General features: G+C 38.4%; 1 protein-coding gene and 1 pseudogene across 2 annotated transcripts in view; one reads left to right on the top strand and one right to left on the bottom strand.

The window, feature by feature from the left end:
* Window positions 1-15,889, bottom strand: part of Sept7 (septin 7) — a 57,594-nt gene that overhangs the window by 40,843 nt on the left and 862 nt on the right. Inside the window, exon 2 of one of the 2 annotated variants that reach the window (XM_013035152.1) lies at window positions 14,825-14,826. The exons of the other annotated variant lie outside the window; for it this stretch is intronic. Coding sequence (XP_012890606.1) covers window positions 14,825-14,826 — 2 coding nt within the window. The remainder of the gene's footprint in view (window positions 1-14,824; window positions 14,827-15,889) is intronic. 2 annotated transcript variants of the gene reach the window in all.
* LOC105999955 lies at window positions 5,130-5,904 on the top strand (annotated as a pseudogene).

Raw genomic sequence — 15,889 nt, 5'->3', positions numbered from 1 at the left:
GGGAGGGAGGGAGGGAGGGAGGGAGGGAGGGAGGGAGGGCCAGGAGGCAATGCTAGAAATTCCAGGGTTGGATGGTGCTGGAAACACCATTGAGGAGTCATCTGCACTATACTATCCAGAAAGGATTAGATTCCTGAAGAAAGACTTGAACTTTTTTTTTTTAAAGGAGAAAGGGTCCCTCAGACAGCACCTTGGAATACTAAAAACACTGGCAGTTTAGGTAGAAAAAGATCAGCCAGTAAGGAAGGAAGAAAATAAAAAAAAACATCTCAAGGAATGAGAAGTCACTTAAGAGAGTAGGTTGACTCAGAGTAAACTTTTTGCATATAATTATTACAACATTCTAGGTTATTTAAAACAGCCTTTCAGCTCCCCATAGGACTGATTTTCCAGGAGCGAACGATGTGAATTTATCCCTATAATCCTAGAAAAAGTGTATGTGGAAACCCAATAGGTAACCCAAACAGGTGAATACCATATGGTTATTCAAGACAAGTTTCTAATGGAGCAATTTGTTCTAAAGCAAAAGATAAATGGGTTCAGCTACAACTGAAAACAAATTATCCCAGAATTTGCATGAAAGTGTCCCATAAAACAGAAAAATGTAATTTCCAAAGATAGTCTGGCACTAAAATACTACTTACAGAATATACTAATAGTATATTCTAAGACATATAGACTTTTTCATCTCATAAGAATCTTTCCTCACCTCTCCAATTAAAAAAAAAAGTATAGTCTGTAATTCTGAAGATTTAACTATTCACGGATTCTTATTCTGTACTAAATATTCACAGTTCCCAGGTGAAATATAATCTCTGGATAAGGAAACATACATGTGGGTAATAGAACCATGGCATGTACAAGTATTCTTCTGAGTAAATATATGTTCACACAGGAGTCTTAGATCTTTAAAGTATTCTTTCATGGAAAGCCAGTTTTATATACATATATATATATATATATATATATATATATATAAATCACCTTTTCTAAAAGCAAATTACTTACAGTCTTGTTAATATGCCCCATTTCTACATCAAAATTAATATTTAAGAAAGCTACAACTCTGTTGGTTGATGGAAATTAACTACATTGTAGAAAATAGAAACACTTCAAGAACCAGAATTCTTTGTTTCTTACTATCTTTTCCTATTCCAGAGAACTGTTACCAAAATCTTGGTATATGAAAGATCACTGTCATTTTTAAAGGCAGGAATATTAGTATTTGCTATAATGAGATTTCCATTAGGAAAAAAATACCTTATTTTTGAAATCTGTTAAATGTGCTTTTTGATAAGGACAAAAGGTTATCGAAGGGGTGATGACCAAATAGACTGGAGCCTCACATGGACCAAGCAAATGGTAGCACAGAATGTAATCTCTGCCACATTAAAGTAAAAAGAGATGGGGTGGGGCTTGAGTGATGGTCTAGCATACAGAGGCTGAGTTCAAATTCAATACTACCATGAAGAGAGAAGAAAAGGAAAGAAGAGAAGGGAGAGAGAGGGGAAGGGAGGAAAAAAATACGAAGTTGAAGAAATTTAACATGATCCTGGAACGATTCACTTCAACCCTTCAACTCCCCCCATCTCCACAAATTGAGATCACTGGAAAACTAAAATGGTAACCAATAATAATGCACATCTTCAAATTAATATGTCCAGAAATCTATTTCTTCTCTTGGAAATTGCATAAACATTTGGTCTGTTCCATTTGGTCTATGAGAGAGACAGAGAGGCAGAGAGAGACAGAGAGAGACAGAGAGACAGAGAGAGAGAGAGAGAGAATGTGTGTTGATGCTGGGGCTTGAACTCAGGGCCTGGATCCTGTCCTTGAGCTTTTTTACTCAAGGCTAGTGCTCTAAAACACTTGAAGCCACAGCTCCACTTCTGGCTTTTTTTGGTAGCTAATTGGGGATAAGTCTCATGGGCTTTTCTGCCTTGTGGCTGTGAACCATGATCCTCAGATCTCAGCCTCCTCAATAGCTAGGATTCCAGGCATGAGCCAACAGTGCCCCAGAGAAGTTATACTTTTAGCTCAATGTGCCTCCTCTGAATCCATACTAATAAAAACAATTAAATCTCTTCTAAAGTTTCAGTAATTCAAAACACAAAAAACAAGCCAAGCACATGGATATACAAAAGTACTCCTTAGGGAGGCAGGGGCAGGAAGACTGCTTAAACAAGAGTTCAAGGGCAGCCTAATACCCCAATCAAAATAATAACAGTAATAATAATAATAATAATAAAATGTGAATACAGACTGCAAAAGCAAGATCCTGGCAGAACTTTGTCTATTCCTTAATATTCCTAAGAAAGGCTTTAGATTTTATGGATAGATATGATGCAATCAAATTCCTACCTCCTCTCACATAGCCCAAGGGAAAAGCTGAACTTCATCTACCAGTTAAATGTCAGATTAAATAAGCTTTGTCGTAAAAATAAAATTTAAACTTAACATAACACAAACTTTAAAATAGTTCCAGGTTACATTGGGCACATCAGTTTTTAAGTCTTCAACCTTCTAATTGTTTTAAAAGTTATCTTCTTACATGGCTGCTTACAAATACTCTTTTTATTAAAGACAACTGCATACAGATGAACCAATTTTCATTCTGTTTAATCTTATTCTGGATTCTTAATACATTGAAAAGATCTTAATATTTATTTCTATGAATATATGTAAAAATGAAATTTTAAAAATCCCTTTGCTCTGAAACTAGGATTCAGATCTTCATAGCATTTCTGGCCTCACTCTCCTACTCATTCATTAAGCTATGGACCCTTAAACATGCCAGGTTTCCATGTGGATGCTAGCAATTAGAATAAAAACAAGGTCCTAGTTTATGAAGTTAAGAGTCTAAAGGGGAAATGTCAGGTAAGTCAGAGGGCAATTAGAATAGCAATGATAAATACCATTATGTAACAATGCACAGAAAGAAGAATGCTAGAACAAAATAAAAGAAAAGAGAGAAAGAGAGAAGTGAGGGAAGGAGGGATGGGGAGAGGGTGAGTGTTTCATTCTGTTCTGGGACCAGCCAGTGCCATCAGATCAAGAGGAACTAGGTTTTAGTCTGATGAGAGTTTAGGGTTAGAGTCAACTGATGAACTTCTGTAACTAAATTATAAGGAGGTTCAGATGTCTGGATTTAGTTTTAAGTAGATGAACATTAGAATCAACTAAAACAGTTATCATCTGAATTTAGGGAAAACACATGTCCAGTAGGAGGCAGTGGCATATATGCTATATACATCTAGGCTAAACAGATACTAGTATTTTCCATCACCAACATTTAAGTGGTTAAGGGTCATGGGTAGAGTGGGAAGCAGGCAAGGACCCAATACCAGCATCCCATAATTACCATCTAAACAAAACTACAAAAAGGTGGAAAAAAGGAAGAATCAGAAACAAACTGGCTCAAATGGTAGAGTTCCTCCTGCCTAGCAAACTTAAGGTGCTGAGTTCAAAGCCTAATATCACAAAAAAGGAGATGGAGAAAGAGCAGGAGGAGGAAGAGCCATGAAAGAAGACCAACTGAAGTGGGTTTAAGTGTTTACCTGCTAAATGCTGTGGAGTGGTAAATATAAGGCAGAAAACTCTTACTATTAATGGGTATTCTTACCAAGGTTCTACCAGTGGCAAAACAGTGGATGCAACCTACTAGAAGTAAGTAAGCAAGGAAAGCGGAGAAGAATGTCAGGAAGTGAGTGTAAACAATTATTCTTTGAATGCTGCGTGGGAAGTAAAGAGCAATAAGAAAGAAGGTAGAAGGATAAAGGAAAGAGAGAGGTCTTTAATTATATAAAGAAGAAAGGAAAGGATGGAAGGAGGGTGAAAAAGAAGGTATAAGAAGAAAAAAAGGTAGATAGTTAACATTTGTTTAAATGCTAATATGAAAGATTAAGTAGGGTCTGGGGAAAGTGGTGGCAAAGGCCTGTAATTCCAGCCAGTAGGGAGAAAGACCCAAGGCCAGTCCCCAGCTAAATAATAACATCCTATGAATCTGAAAATAATTTAAGTAAAAAAAGGCTGAGGGTGGGGCTGGGAAGGTAGCTCAGCGGTAGAGTGCATGTCTTGCAAGCATGAGGCCCTGGGTTCGATTCCTCAGCACCACATAAACAGAAAAAGCCGGAAGTGGCGCTGTGGCTCCAGTGGTAGAGCACTAGCCTTGAGCTGAAGAGCTGAGGGACAGCGCCCAGGCCCAGAGTTCAGGCCCCATGACCGGCAAAAAAAAAAAAAGGCTGAGGGTATGGCTCAAGAGGGAGAGCAACCAAAAAGGAAAAATGAATAGAAGGAAATACAAAGAAAAATAAAATTCTAACACCTGAGATAAAACCATCTTCCAATCTTAAGAAGGGAGGGGAGGACTAGAAGATTTTAAGAAATTTATAAAACACAAGAAGTTATTTTTCATGAAAGGTATACAAAAAGAGATTGAGAAAGCACACAAATATAATTGAAGTCATTCTGTAAACACACAGGGACAGGAATAAAGATGGAAGGTAGTGAGATAGCTGAAAGAATGTGAAATAAGGTAACAAAAAGAATAAGCCATCCAATTCAAGTTCAAGAACCAAGACCCTTTGAGGCCATTAATATAATGGTTTGAGCAAGGGATATAGCTCCATCGTAGAGTAAGTGCACTGCAAACATAAGGAAAGGGAGAGACAGAAGGAAAGAAAAAGAAACATGAAAAAGAGGTCGAAGGGAAAAAGAAAGCCAATGTGAAATATCCTAATGTACACTGAAATGACAAGTACATAACTACTCTCATGAGCAGAGGGAGCTTAACTCTATAACATCATGTAGAAAAAAATGACCAATAAATACTAAAATGATGAAACTCAAGAGTGGAGGCGGAGCTGGGTGCCGGTGGCTCACACCTGTAATCCTAGCTACTCAGAAGGCTAAGATCTGAGGCTTGAGATGCAAAGCCAGCCTGGGCAGGAAAGTCCGTGAGACTCTTATCTCCATTAAGCCACTCAGAAAACTGGAAATGGCACTGTGGCTCACTTGGTAGAGCGCTCACCTTGGGCTGAAGAGCTGAGGGACAGCGCCCAGGCCCAGAGTTCAAGCCCCATGACCAACAAAAAAGAAAAAAAAAAGACTGGAGGTAGAGAAGTAATAAGATGGCATTGAAGATTGTTTTAAAGCAAGAATGTCATGCAGGTGGTTTGGAGACCAAAGGAATAACAACACTAGACTTCAACAAGAGACTCCAGACATATATTGAAGAGCCAGCTGAAAATGAATCAATGAATATATAGTGAGAGATGGAACAGGAAGAAGAACCAAAGCCCAAGCACTGCCTGTCAGAGTATGAACCCCCTGAAAAACTATTGCTGCCAGGCACCAGTGGCTCATGCCTGGAATACTAGTTACTCAGGATGCTGAGATCTGAGGATTGTGGATCAGAGTCAGCCTGGGTAGGAAAGTCCAAGAGACCCTTAGCTCCAATTAACATTCAAAAACCAAAATGGGAGCTGTGTCTCAAAGTGGTAGAGCCCTAGCCTTCAGCAAAATGATGATAAGGGATAGTGCTATGGCAGCAGAGAAAAAAATGGTAAAAATTAGATCTGAAACACTACAGACCAAGAAGAGACCTGAACAGTTCAATATACCTGTGGTCTTGGAGAGTAAGAAAGGTGCTTAGGCAGATAGGTTTGGAATTTCTTCTGTTTCAACAAAAGACCTGTCATCTGACAACAAGCCTGTGGTTAAAATGGGCCAGCTAAAGGAAAGAGTACAATGATTTGGTTTGTCTCTTCTATCCCTAGAAAGTCTAAAGATGATTAGAAATTGAAAAAGAGCAAGGAACAATTTGGGATTGTCTCAAGTTCTGCTGGAACTGGAACCATAGAAGATACAAAGACAAAGTAAAGGGGAAAAAAGAGTGAAATGCTCTGGGATGAGTGATGTAAAGTTCCTTATGCTTTATCCTCTCTAGTGGCTTCCAGTTCTATGGTTCTTCTTGGTTACATATTTACAGGTTCAGTATCCAAGAGCTATGGTGGTGCATGCCTATAATCCCAGCACTTGGGAGACAAAGGCTAAGAATTTATAGAGTTGGAAGCCAGCAAGTCTTTAACTCAAAATACATTAGTTAACTGATTAAATTTTTAAGACAAAACAAGAAAATCTTTATGTGTATACATATATATCTACACACACAAAGGGCAAAGATTTGAAAATTCTGCTTAAGTTACTGAAATAGTAATTTGATATTTCAAGCCAGAAAAATATAATTTTACCAATAGCTTAGGTCTTCAAATTTTTATTTCATTATAAAAGGACATTCTATATACACTAATACAAAAGTTTTTTTTGTTTGTTGATCGTGGGGCCTGAACTCTGAGCCTGAGGGCTGTCCCTCAGCTCTTCAGCTCAAGGCTAGCACTTTACCAGTTGAGCCACAGTGCCACTTCTGGCTTTTCCTGCTTATGTGGTGCTGAGGAATTGAACCCAGGGCCTCATGCATGAGAGGCAAGCACTCTACCACTGAGCCACCTTCCCAGCCCCAAAAGTTTTTAAAATGCTTTTTTCAACTCCAAAAATAATCAATGACAAGAAAGAAAAGAATATTCTATCCAAGACTAGTGGACAAGACAATGAAGTTAGAGGCCAATAGATGCTCCAAACAGCCTGCCACAGATCACACATAGCAATACTACCCCAACAAGAATATCTGAAGCATTAACCATAGGCAACAACTCGTAATACCTAAAAACCTGTACATCTATGCAGTTAACTTGCTGTGGGAGTAGTCTTTTTTTTTTGGTCGGTTGTGGGGCTTGAACTCTGGGCCTGGGCGCTGTCCCTCAGCCCTTCAGCTCAAGGCGAGCGCTCTACCACTTGAGCTACAGCGCCACTTCCGGTTTTCTGGTGGTTTATTGGAGATAGGAGTCTCACGGTCTCTCCTGCCCAGGCTGGCTTTGAACCACGATCCTCAGATCTCAGCCTCCTGAGTAGCTAGGATTACAGGTGTGAGCCACCAGTGCCCGGCTGTGGGAGTAGTCTTATAGAAGTTGTTAGACAACAAATAGAAGAGGCAAGAATACTAAATGCTATTTGATCTGAGTTCGAAGGAAGGCCCTAAAATGACTTGCCTAAATGGATAAAAGAATTAAAGAATATGTAAAGGAATCAATCATAAGACAGTGGTATAAGTATAGTTGGAAATCTGAATGTTAATAACTGCTCAGGATAGGTACATTATACACCTTTCTGGGTCCTCCATGGAAAACCATCCTTCTGAGGTTACTGTAGAGTACATATGAAATAATAGAAAGTATCTGACACTTCACATATAAGTACAAATAAATGACAATTACAGTGATTGTGCATTAGAAAACAATTATTAAGGCCTATGAAGACTTATAAGTGAGTGAAATCCCCACACCTTTTGGTATTCAGGAAGCTTTTGATAAATATACACAATTTGGCTACAGCTTAGAAATAGGGAATGAAGTCCTACTGGTAAAGCCCACAAAATATATTTTTAACAATAAACCCTAGGAAACTATACTATAAATAACAGAAGGATAACTAAGGATCTGTAACAGGTACATGATTTCATACCAGTGGAGTAGAATAATTTTAACACAAATTTACTAAGTAGGTAGAGGCTGGAAGCAAAAAAAACAAGGGAGAAGCTGCAGGAAAAAAGTATGTATATGTATGTATGTGTACATATAGAATTTATATAAGATATATATGTATTTATGTGTATATATAATGCTGTATTTGCATGTTCATAGGACTGCTTCTGCATTTCCACCTGTTAACTATTTAATTTTCATGGAGGCTACAACTTTTCAACAAACCTAAAATTATTCCAAAATGTCAAGAGAAGCTATGATTATGTAATTATCTAACAACAAAACACAATGCTCAACACAAATTTAAGTGTTTTGTGGGTCTACTTAGAGAATGTCATTCTAGTTATCTTTTTGAGTCACAGCTGCACTAATCTCCCTAAAGTAACCTCTAGTTGTTCTGTATTTGGCCAACTTTATATTCTAATACAAACCCCATGACAAGATTGACAAGTTCTATATATTATCACAAATTTCACCCATCTGTGCCATTTTCATTTCTCAACATTTAAACCAGAGAAATCATAACCAAAGTACTCAATTCACCCTACTCAGTAATGAGATAGTTACCATACTACACACTGTACGCTGAAGCCAATGCAAACAATACAACTGCCCAAATATTTTTGGTAACTTATTTCTATATTAGTCTACATAGCCATAGAATAGAAAACTTCCCATTTAAATTCATCTCCCTTTCAATCAGCAACCCAATTGTGTAGAACATAGCTAAAAACCAAACATACAAATCTAACTAAACACTAAGCTACATCAATAAATAAATCAGAGCAACTAAAACACAGATGTGTAAGAGCAAATTGGATAGCTACAAACTTTTAAGATGAGAAGGCTGGTACAACTGCAATAGCAAACTAATTTTTTTTTTTTGGTCGGTGGTGGGGCTTGAACTCAGGGCCTGGGCACTGTCCCTGGGCTCTTCAGCTCAAGGTGAGCACTCTACCGCTTGAGCCACAGCACCACTTCCGGTTTTCAAATGGTTTATTAGAGATAAGTCTCACAGACTTTCCTGCCCGTGCTGGCTTTGAACCGTGATCCTCAGATCTCAGCCTCCTGAGTAGCTAGGATTACAGGAGTGAGCCACCAGTGCCCGACTGCAAACTAAAAATTTTAAATGTGAAAAGCCACACCATTAAAAAAAAAAAAAACATATAATCTCATGTATGTCAAAGCCTAAAACCAAATGATCCTGATGGTAGCTATTAAAAGACCAGTATAGTCTGGGAATGTGGCTTAATGGTAGAGTACTTGCCTAGCATGCATGAAGCCCTGGGTTCAATTCCTTAGCACTACATAAACAGAAAAGGCCAGATGTGGTGCTGTGGCTTAAGTGGTACAGTGCTGGCCTTGAACAAAAAGAAGCCTAGGGACAGTGACTAGACCCTAAATTCAAGCCCAGGACTGGCAAAAATAAAAAATAAGGCCAATATATTCTTCTGATCACAGAGAAGCTAATTAGTTTATACATAACAGACACCTCTTTCCAATAATACAGGAAATGCTGAAACAGGCTCAAAGATAAACTTAACAAACACCCCCCCATGAAAGTGAAGGTAGAAAGGGATTGTTAAATATTCTCTTACAAATGTTAGCCTACTTATAATTCTAAAATATTGAAACTATTATCTAGAAGTACTATGGCTAAAAAATTATAACAAAACTGTAATACCATATACACATTTATAACAGCCTGCACATAGATTTATACCAAAACTATATTGTTAGTAAAAGCTGGCTTTTGTAAGAAATTAAGTTTATAGAATGCTTTCACATACATTATCTCAAAACATTACACAGAAGAGGTTCACTATTCTGCTCATCCAAATCACCTATAATACTTAAAACAGAAATTAGTTTTTTTTGTATATACTTTGCTTATGTGGTGCTGAGGAATCGAACCCAGGGCCTCAGGCATTCAAGGCAAGCGCTCTACCACTGAGCCATCTTGCCAGCCCTAAAACAGATATTTCTGAACCCACTTCCTACCTACTGAACTAATAAGATACCAAGTATGTTAAGCACTGGAAATGTTTGCAAAGTCCAGCTATGTTTAGAGCCATTAACCACAAATACATTACAACCGTGAAAAAAAATATATGTAATTAAGAAAGAATACAAATTAACCTGCAATGGTTGGAACAATATAATTGTGTTCCCTCCTGCTGTCTAATTTGTTTAATCATATAGGTAAGTATATTTATAAAAATGTAAAAACTATTAACGATTATTTAAAATGTTGACACTTGAAATCATACTAGCTACTGGAGAATTTTTTTTTAAGGAAATACCTTATACTACCAATGTTACATGCAACCAATATTATGATACCCTGGTTATTTTTTAAATAACAATATAAATAGAAAACCCTAAAATAAAATTGTAACAATTTTGTCTCTTTACACAATCTCACTCAAAATATGTTTCTTTAAAACTGATTGACAGGACATAACAAAATCCTCAACTATGATTATGTAAGAATACAAAATGTCAGGCCTAGTGCATATGGCTGTATCCAAGCTATAATCCTAGCTACTCAGGAACCTGAGGACTGAGAATGATCAAGGTATAGAGTCAACACAAGCAGAAAAATCTAAAAGACTATAACATCTCCAATTAATCAGCAAAAATCCACAAGGGAAGCTGTGGCTCAAGTGGTGGAGTGTTAGAGCAAAAAAGACCAAGTGAGAGCCCACAAGGCCTTATCTGAGTTCAAGCCTCAGTTCTACCACCAAAAAAAGGAAGGTAAATTAACTGTAGCTTTTGTAGCATGTTGAGTTTTGAACAAAGTAGTTATATTACCTGTTTAAAAATAAATTGTTTAAAACAAAAAGCTGTTTTAGAAAGGAAAGCACAACCACCACAATATCCATGGAGGTATAAAACATACCTGTCTAAATTTCAATGAATGGTACATTGGGCACATCAATGAATAAGGTTTACCACTCAAAATAAGGTTACCACTGAAAAAAATATTTCAAATATATTCTACAAAGGAAAAGTGGGGGGGGGGGACTTGATTTTCCTAAAAAGTAAATAATGATTATCACCTTCTGGAACAGTACAAAAATCTATATTTCTTGAGCCGGGTGCCGGTGGCTCACGCCTGTAATCCTAGCTACTCAGGAGGCTGAGATCAGAGGATTGCGGTTCAACGCCAGCCCTGGCAAGGCAAGTCCGTGAGACTCTTATCTCCAATAAACCACTAGAAAACTGGAAGTGGCGTGGTTCAAGTAGTAGAGCGCTTGCCTTGAGCTGAAGAGCGCAGGGTCAGCGCCCAAGCCCAGAGTTCAAGCCCCATTACCAATCAAAAGAAAATAAGAATCTATATTTCTTAAAAGTACCAAGATGACCATTTGAACTTGTCAAATTTTCTGTACATCTGAAATCCTATAAACAAGTTAGGAAAGGGGAAAAAATAATTAAGGTTACCCAGAAAAACACTTGAAATGAGAGTAGTGGTTACATAAGCTGGGGCAGAAGGCAAACTGCAAAGGGGTACAAAGAAAACACCAGGATGGCAGAAATTTTTGTCTACTTGTGTGAAAATTCACTGAAATACTTAAAAGTCTACGCATTTTATTATATAAAAACAATTCCTCAAAATAAAGGTTCTTTTCTAGGGACCACAGCTCAAATGCAAAGCAGTTGTCTAGCACATGTGAGAGGCACCCTTAGTGAGTTCCATTCCTAGTACCCCCTCCCCTGACACACACACACACACACACACACACACACACACACACACACACACACAGAGTTTTGGGAAGCATTCAGAAATGCAGATTCCTGAGTCCATCCCAGAAACTGTGAACTACTGAATATGTAGTGAGAATGTGTTAGTCTTTTTTAACATAAGGCCATGAATGACCACCCTTTCTGCAGAGGGATTATCAGTTATATTTTGGAGCTACCTTGATGATTCTGCTTGCCAAGTTTGGGAAATAATAATACTATATGATAGGAGTTCCATGAGGAAGAATAATATGGCTAAACTGGTTAAGAAACACATCTTTCCAATCTCCTACAATCCTCCAAAGGTTCCGCATTACCTAGTACAGTGGGTCCCAGTGATATATCACACATGTGCATGCAAAATACATACATACACACACACACACATGCACACACACACCATCCATTTTTTTCATTGTCATAACTGAAGAGAGCATGTGTTATTATTGGCATCTTTTAAGGAGAAACTAAGTATGCTAATAGGTATCCCACCATGTACAGGACAGCAGCCCACCTCCAACAAACAATTATGAAATATGACTTGTCAACACTGCTGAGATTGACAAACTAAGCTAGAGCCTTACTTCAAAAGGATCTACAAGACTATCTGGACTTAAACAATAGAAACAACATACAACATCCTCAGGACAGTCCACTTTTATTTATGGATTAGTAAAGAAGAAGAACATCATATTGATATGCATTTGAGTGTCCTCAACTTAACACTTCAAAACAATTCAAGTAAGAGCAGCCTCGTGGTACACTCAAAAATACCAGGTACACTTGCTTCATCTTCTCAGCCTTCAAGGCATGTTGGAAATTAAGAAACACTGGGTTATTTTACATAAGCTTTAACTTAACAGATCAAGAATCATTTTTTTTAATCACTGAGATATTTAACACTATTGGTTACAAAATTAAGACTATTCTGAAAGCATGACAAACCAGTGTATGATGAACCAGTGTACAAATTTTATGTCAGTTTATGTCAAGTTGGAATAGAATCTGTAAGCACAAACCTGGGTTTTTTTGGGGGTAGGGGGGAGATGATGATAAGCAAATACAGGGCCTCACACACTTGGCAAATGCTCTACCACTAACTAAGCTGTGCTCCCAGTCCCCCAAATAGTATTTTTATAGTATAACAACTTTATGGAGGCAAAACCTAACAATAAAAAATTGTCTTTATATCATCTTTATTTAAAATTTCTATAGTACTTTTCTTATTTTTGTAATAATTATGATTGAAGAAAGAGAGAAAGATGGCAGAAGGAGAGAGGAGAAAGGAGGAGAGGAAGGGGTCTTGACCAGTTTGAGAAGCACAAACCTATCCTGACTGGAAGCTAGGAGGTGGCCTGGTGAAGAACTGAACCCATGTCTGACATCAAAGCCCATGTTCTCAATCATTACAGGGTCTACTTCTATTAAGATTTTGAACTCTCAAACTCGTCTGTTTAATCTCTACCTCTGGAGAGCTGGAAAGCATTGGTATGAGTCACAAAGCCTTTCAGTATGTCTGATCTAAAGCACAAGCCAAGCTACCTCTTTGGTACTTCTTTTCCAAACTCATGCTCAAAGCTTAGTCTCTACGTGTTTGATGATGCAAAGGACAAGAAAAGACAAAAAGTGTATTTTCCTGAAGCCTAGAGCAGAGTTAGTGACTACTAGCGGTTTTTTGTTGAGTTCCACCACTCTGCTTTCAACCAGAACTTGGGAGATGACTGCCTCTCAGGTAGAAATAGTTCCCACACTTCTCTAACACCGTGTACAGACTACATGAGTACAAGAAAAAGCTACGTGGACTTTCTGAAATCTCCCTCACACCAAAAACTACCACCTTATGAGTTCAAAGACCTTAGATATTACCCATCTATCTTGCACTTTTATCACAGTGCTTAAAGGAAGAAAAAAAAATACAGGGTTGGAAATGTGGCTTCATAGTAGAGTGCTTGCCTAGCATGCATGAAGCCCGATGTTCGATTCCTCAGTACCACATAAACAGAAAAGGCTAGAAGTGGTGCTGGTTCAAGAGGTAGAGTGCTAGTGAGCCAAAGAAGCCCAGGTACAGTGCCCAGGCCCTGAGTTCAATCCCCAGAACTGGCCTGGCAAAAAAGAAAAGAAAACTCTATGAGATTCTTATTGCCAGGGGCTGGTGGCTCACGCCTGTAATCCTAGCTACTAAGAAGGCTGAGATCTGAGGATCACAGATCAAAGCCAGTCTGGGCAGGAAAGTCCATGAGACTCTTATCTCCAATTAACCACCTGAAAACCAGGAGTGGTGCTGTAGCTCAAGTGGTAGAGCACTAGCTAGCCTTGAGCTGAAGAGCTCAGGGACAGTGTGCAGGCCCAGAGGTCAAGCCCCAAGACAGACCAAAAAATTAAAAAAAAAAAAACACAACAGTTAGAAAACAAAATTTATCTCCCCTCCAATTAAAAACCTCCCTAGTAAGTGAAATGTCATGTTATTCTCTATTTCTTTAATAAGTATCAGCAGAATTTCACAAACTGATTTCAAGATCCACTAACTGGTAGAAACCTGCAGTCGACCTGCTGTAGAGTCCCACTATCAACATTTAACAATATGAGCTCAACTGGCAATCTAACCCCATCACAGTACCTTAAGAATTTTTCCTTAACTCAGTTTTTCTACACTAGTTTCCATCACATCATAAACTTTGTTACCTGCAACCTACGCTTGTACCAAAAATGAAATTTACAGAAGATTTAAATATACACAAAGAGTAAAATACAGAAACAAATGCATCAAGTTAGAATAAAAAATTTCAATGTCTAATAAAAAACTGAAGATGCTTTTTAAGTCAAAATATGAAATATGGTTTTTCTGCTGGCAATCCAGTCATGTATCGACAGTGTATACTGGCCATTTCCAGGCCATCATTTACAGCAGTATGTATACATGAAATTCAGTCTGAAACTACATAGCTCTACTCCTACCTTCATCTGTCTGATCAACCAGTCAATACAGCTGCAGATCTAACTTTTCTTCCTTCCTTCCTGTCCAAGCCTTGTTCTTGTTGTTAAAGCATAACCCTTTTAGCTCTGTCAAGAGTCCTACTTTATATCAGGCTACCTTAAACGTTTAGATTATTTCTACGAGGAAAAAAAACAGACCCAAACAGCCAATTTTATAATAAACTTCCAATGTACAATCTATTGACAGTATTGTCTTTCATATAATTATGTATGAACATCCCTAAACAAAACCCAGAAACTAAAAACTGCTAAACTCAATTAGAAAGCATGATATCCTTTCTATAAACCAGCCAAACACACAAAATACAGACAAAATACATTGTTTTCAATCTTGTAAGCCTGTAACATATAATACTGTCATTAACTGTATTGAGGACCCCACTTCATCACAGAATGACACCGCTGTCAAGCAAACATCTACGTGGCTTCCATGTTTTTGTTTTCTTCACAATTCCAGCCAACTCTATCAGTTCCACCCACTGAACAGCTGGATGGGATGAAAAACTTTCCTGTCTCCCCCCCAGCCAGGGCTACCCCTCACTCCGTCCCTTGCTATTTGGAGGAATAAAGAATCCAGACAGCCAACTGGCTTAGTAATAGTTTCCATCCATCCCTACCAGGATTCTATAAATTTCACCCCTACCTGTATGTTTAAAGACAAAGGATTTTCTCCTCAAAGTGTAAACTTCAGCCTGAGCTGGAGATGTAGTTCAGGCGGCTTGCCTAGAATCTGTAAAGCCCTGGGTTCAATTACCAGCATCAATCCCCCAAGTCCCCAAAAAACGTCTGTATAACTTTGGGGTGGGGCAAACAATATTCATCACTTGTATGAATATACAAAATAAATGAAAATACTTGAGAATATAGATTATCTGTTCATCTGGATTCTCTGGGAAGACAGTCTTTCATTTCTCGAAGTAACAAGGCCAAAAGAAATAACTCAAGGTCTTAAAAGTTATTGCTAAATGTAGCAATAAACTCACAAGAATTTCCTTAGTTATTAAGTAACTAAGCAAACACCTTAGCATCACAGGTTATTTGAAAACCTAGAGTTGAAAGTGTTACACTCAATAGAAAAAAAAACACAAAGACAGCAAATGGAAATATATTGAAAAAAAGAAAAAAAAAAAAACCTCAGTGGCTCGTTTCAGACTACACACAGTATGAAGTGGAAAATGTGAATGAAATGGCTTGTTCTTTTTCCAGTACGTGGGGGAGAAAAGGAAAAGGCTTTTTTTTTTCTAATGAGAATAACTGAAATTATTTTCAAAACTTAAAATTTCCTTCCACTTCACCAATCCACCTCTCTCCTCCCTCCCCTCTCCACCTCCTTGGGAGGGCGCCCTTTTCCAGGCGATCTCTTCCTTTTCTCCAAAAATCAAACCCAAAGCCCCAAACCGAGCCTCTGATTCTCCATCCTCCAGACCGGCCCGGCCTCCGCCGGCCTCCGGGGCAGCGTCCGGGGAGAGGCCGGCCTGAGAGGCAGGGATGGAGAAGCAGGCGGGCGGGCGGACGTCGCAGGCATCGGGGCCGCCGCCCGCACCGCAGCC

The sequence above is a fragment of the Dipodomys ordii genome, unplaced genomic scaffold (assembly GCF_000151885.1).
Source record: "Dipodomys ordii isolate 6190 unplaced genomic scaffold, Dord_2.0 Scaffold205, whole genome shotgun sequence".
Classification (NCBI taxonomy): Eukaryota; Metazoa; Chordata; class Mammalia; order Rodentia; family Heteromyidae; genus Dipodomys; species Dipodomys ordii.
The sequence above is the reverse complement of the archived record's forward strand: the minus strand, read 5'-3'. Positions and strand labels throughout refer to the sequence as shown.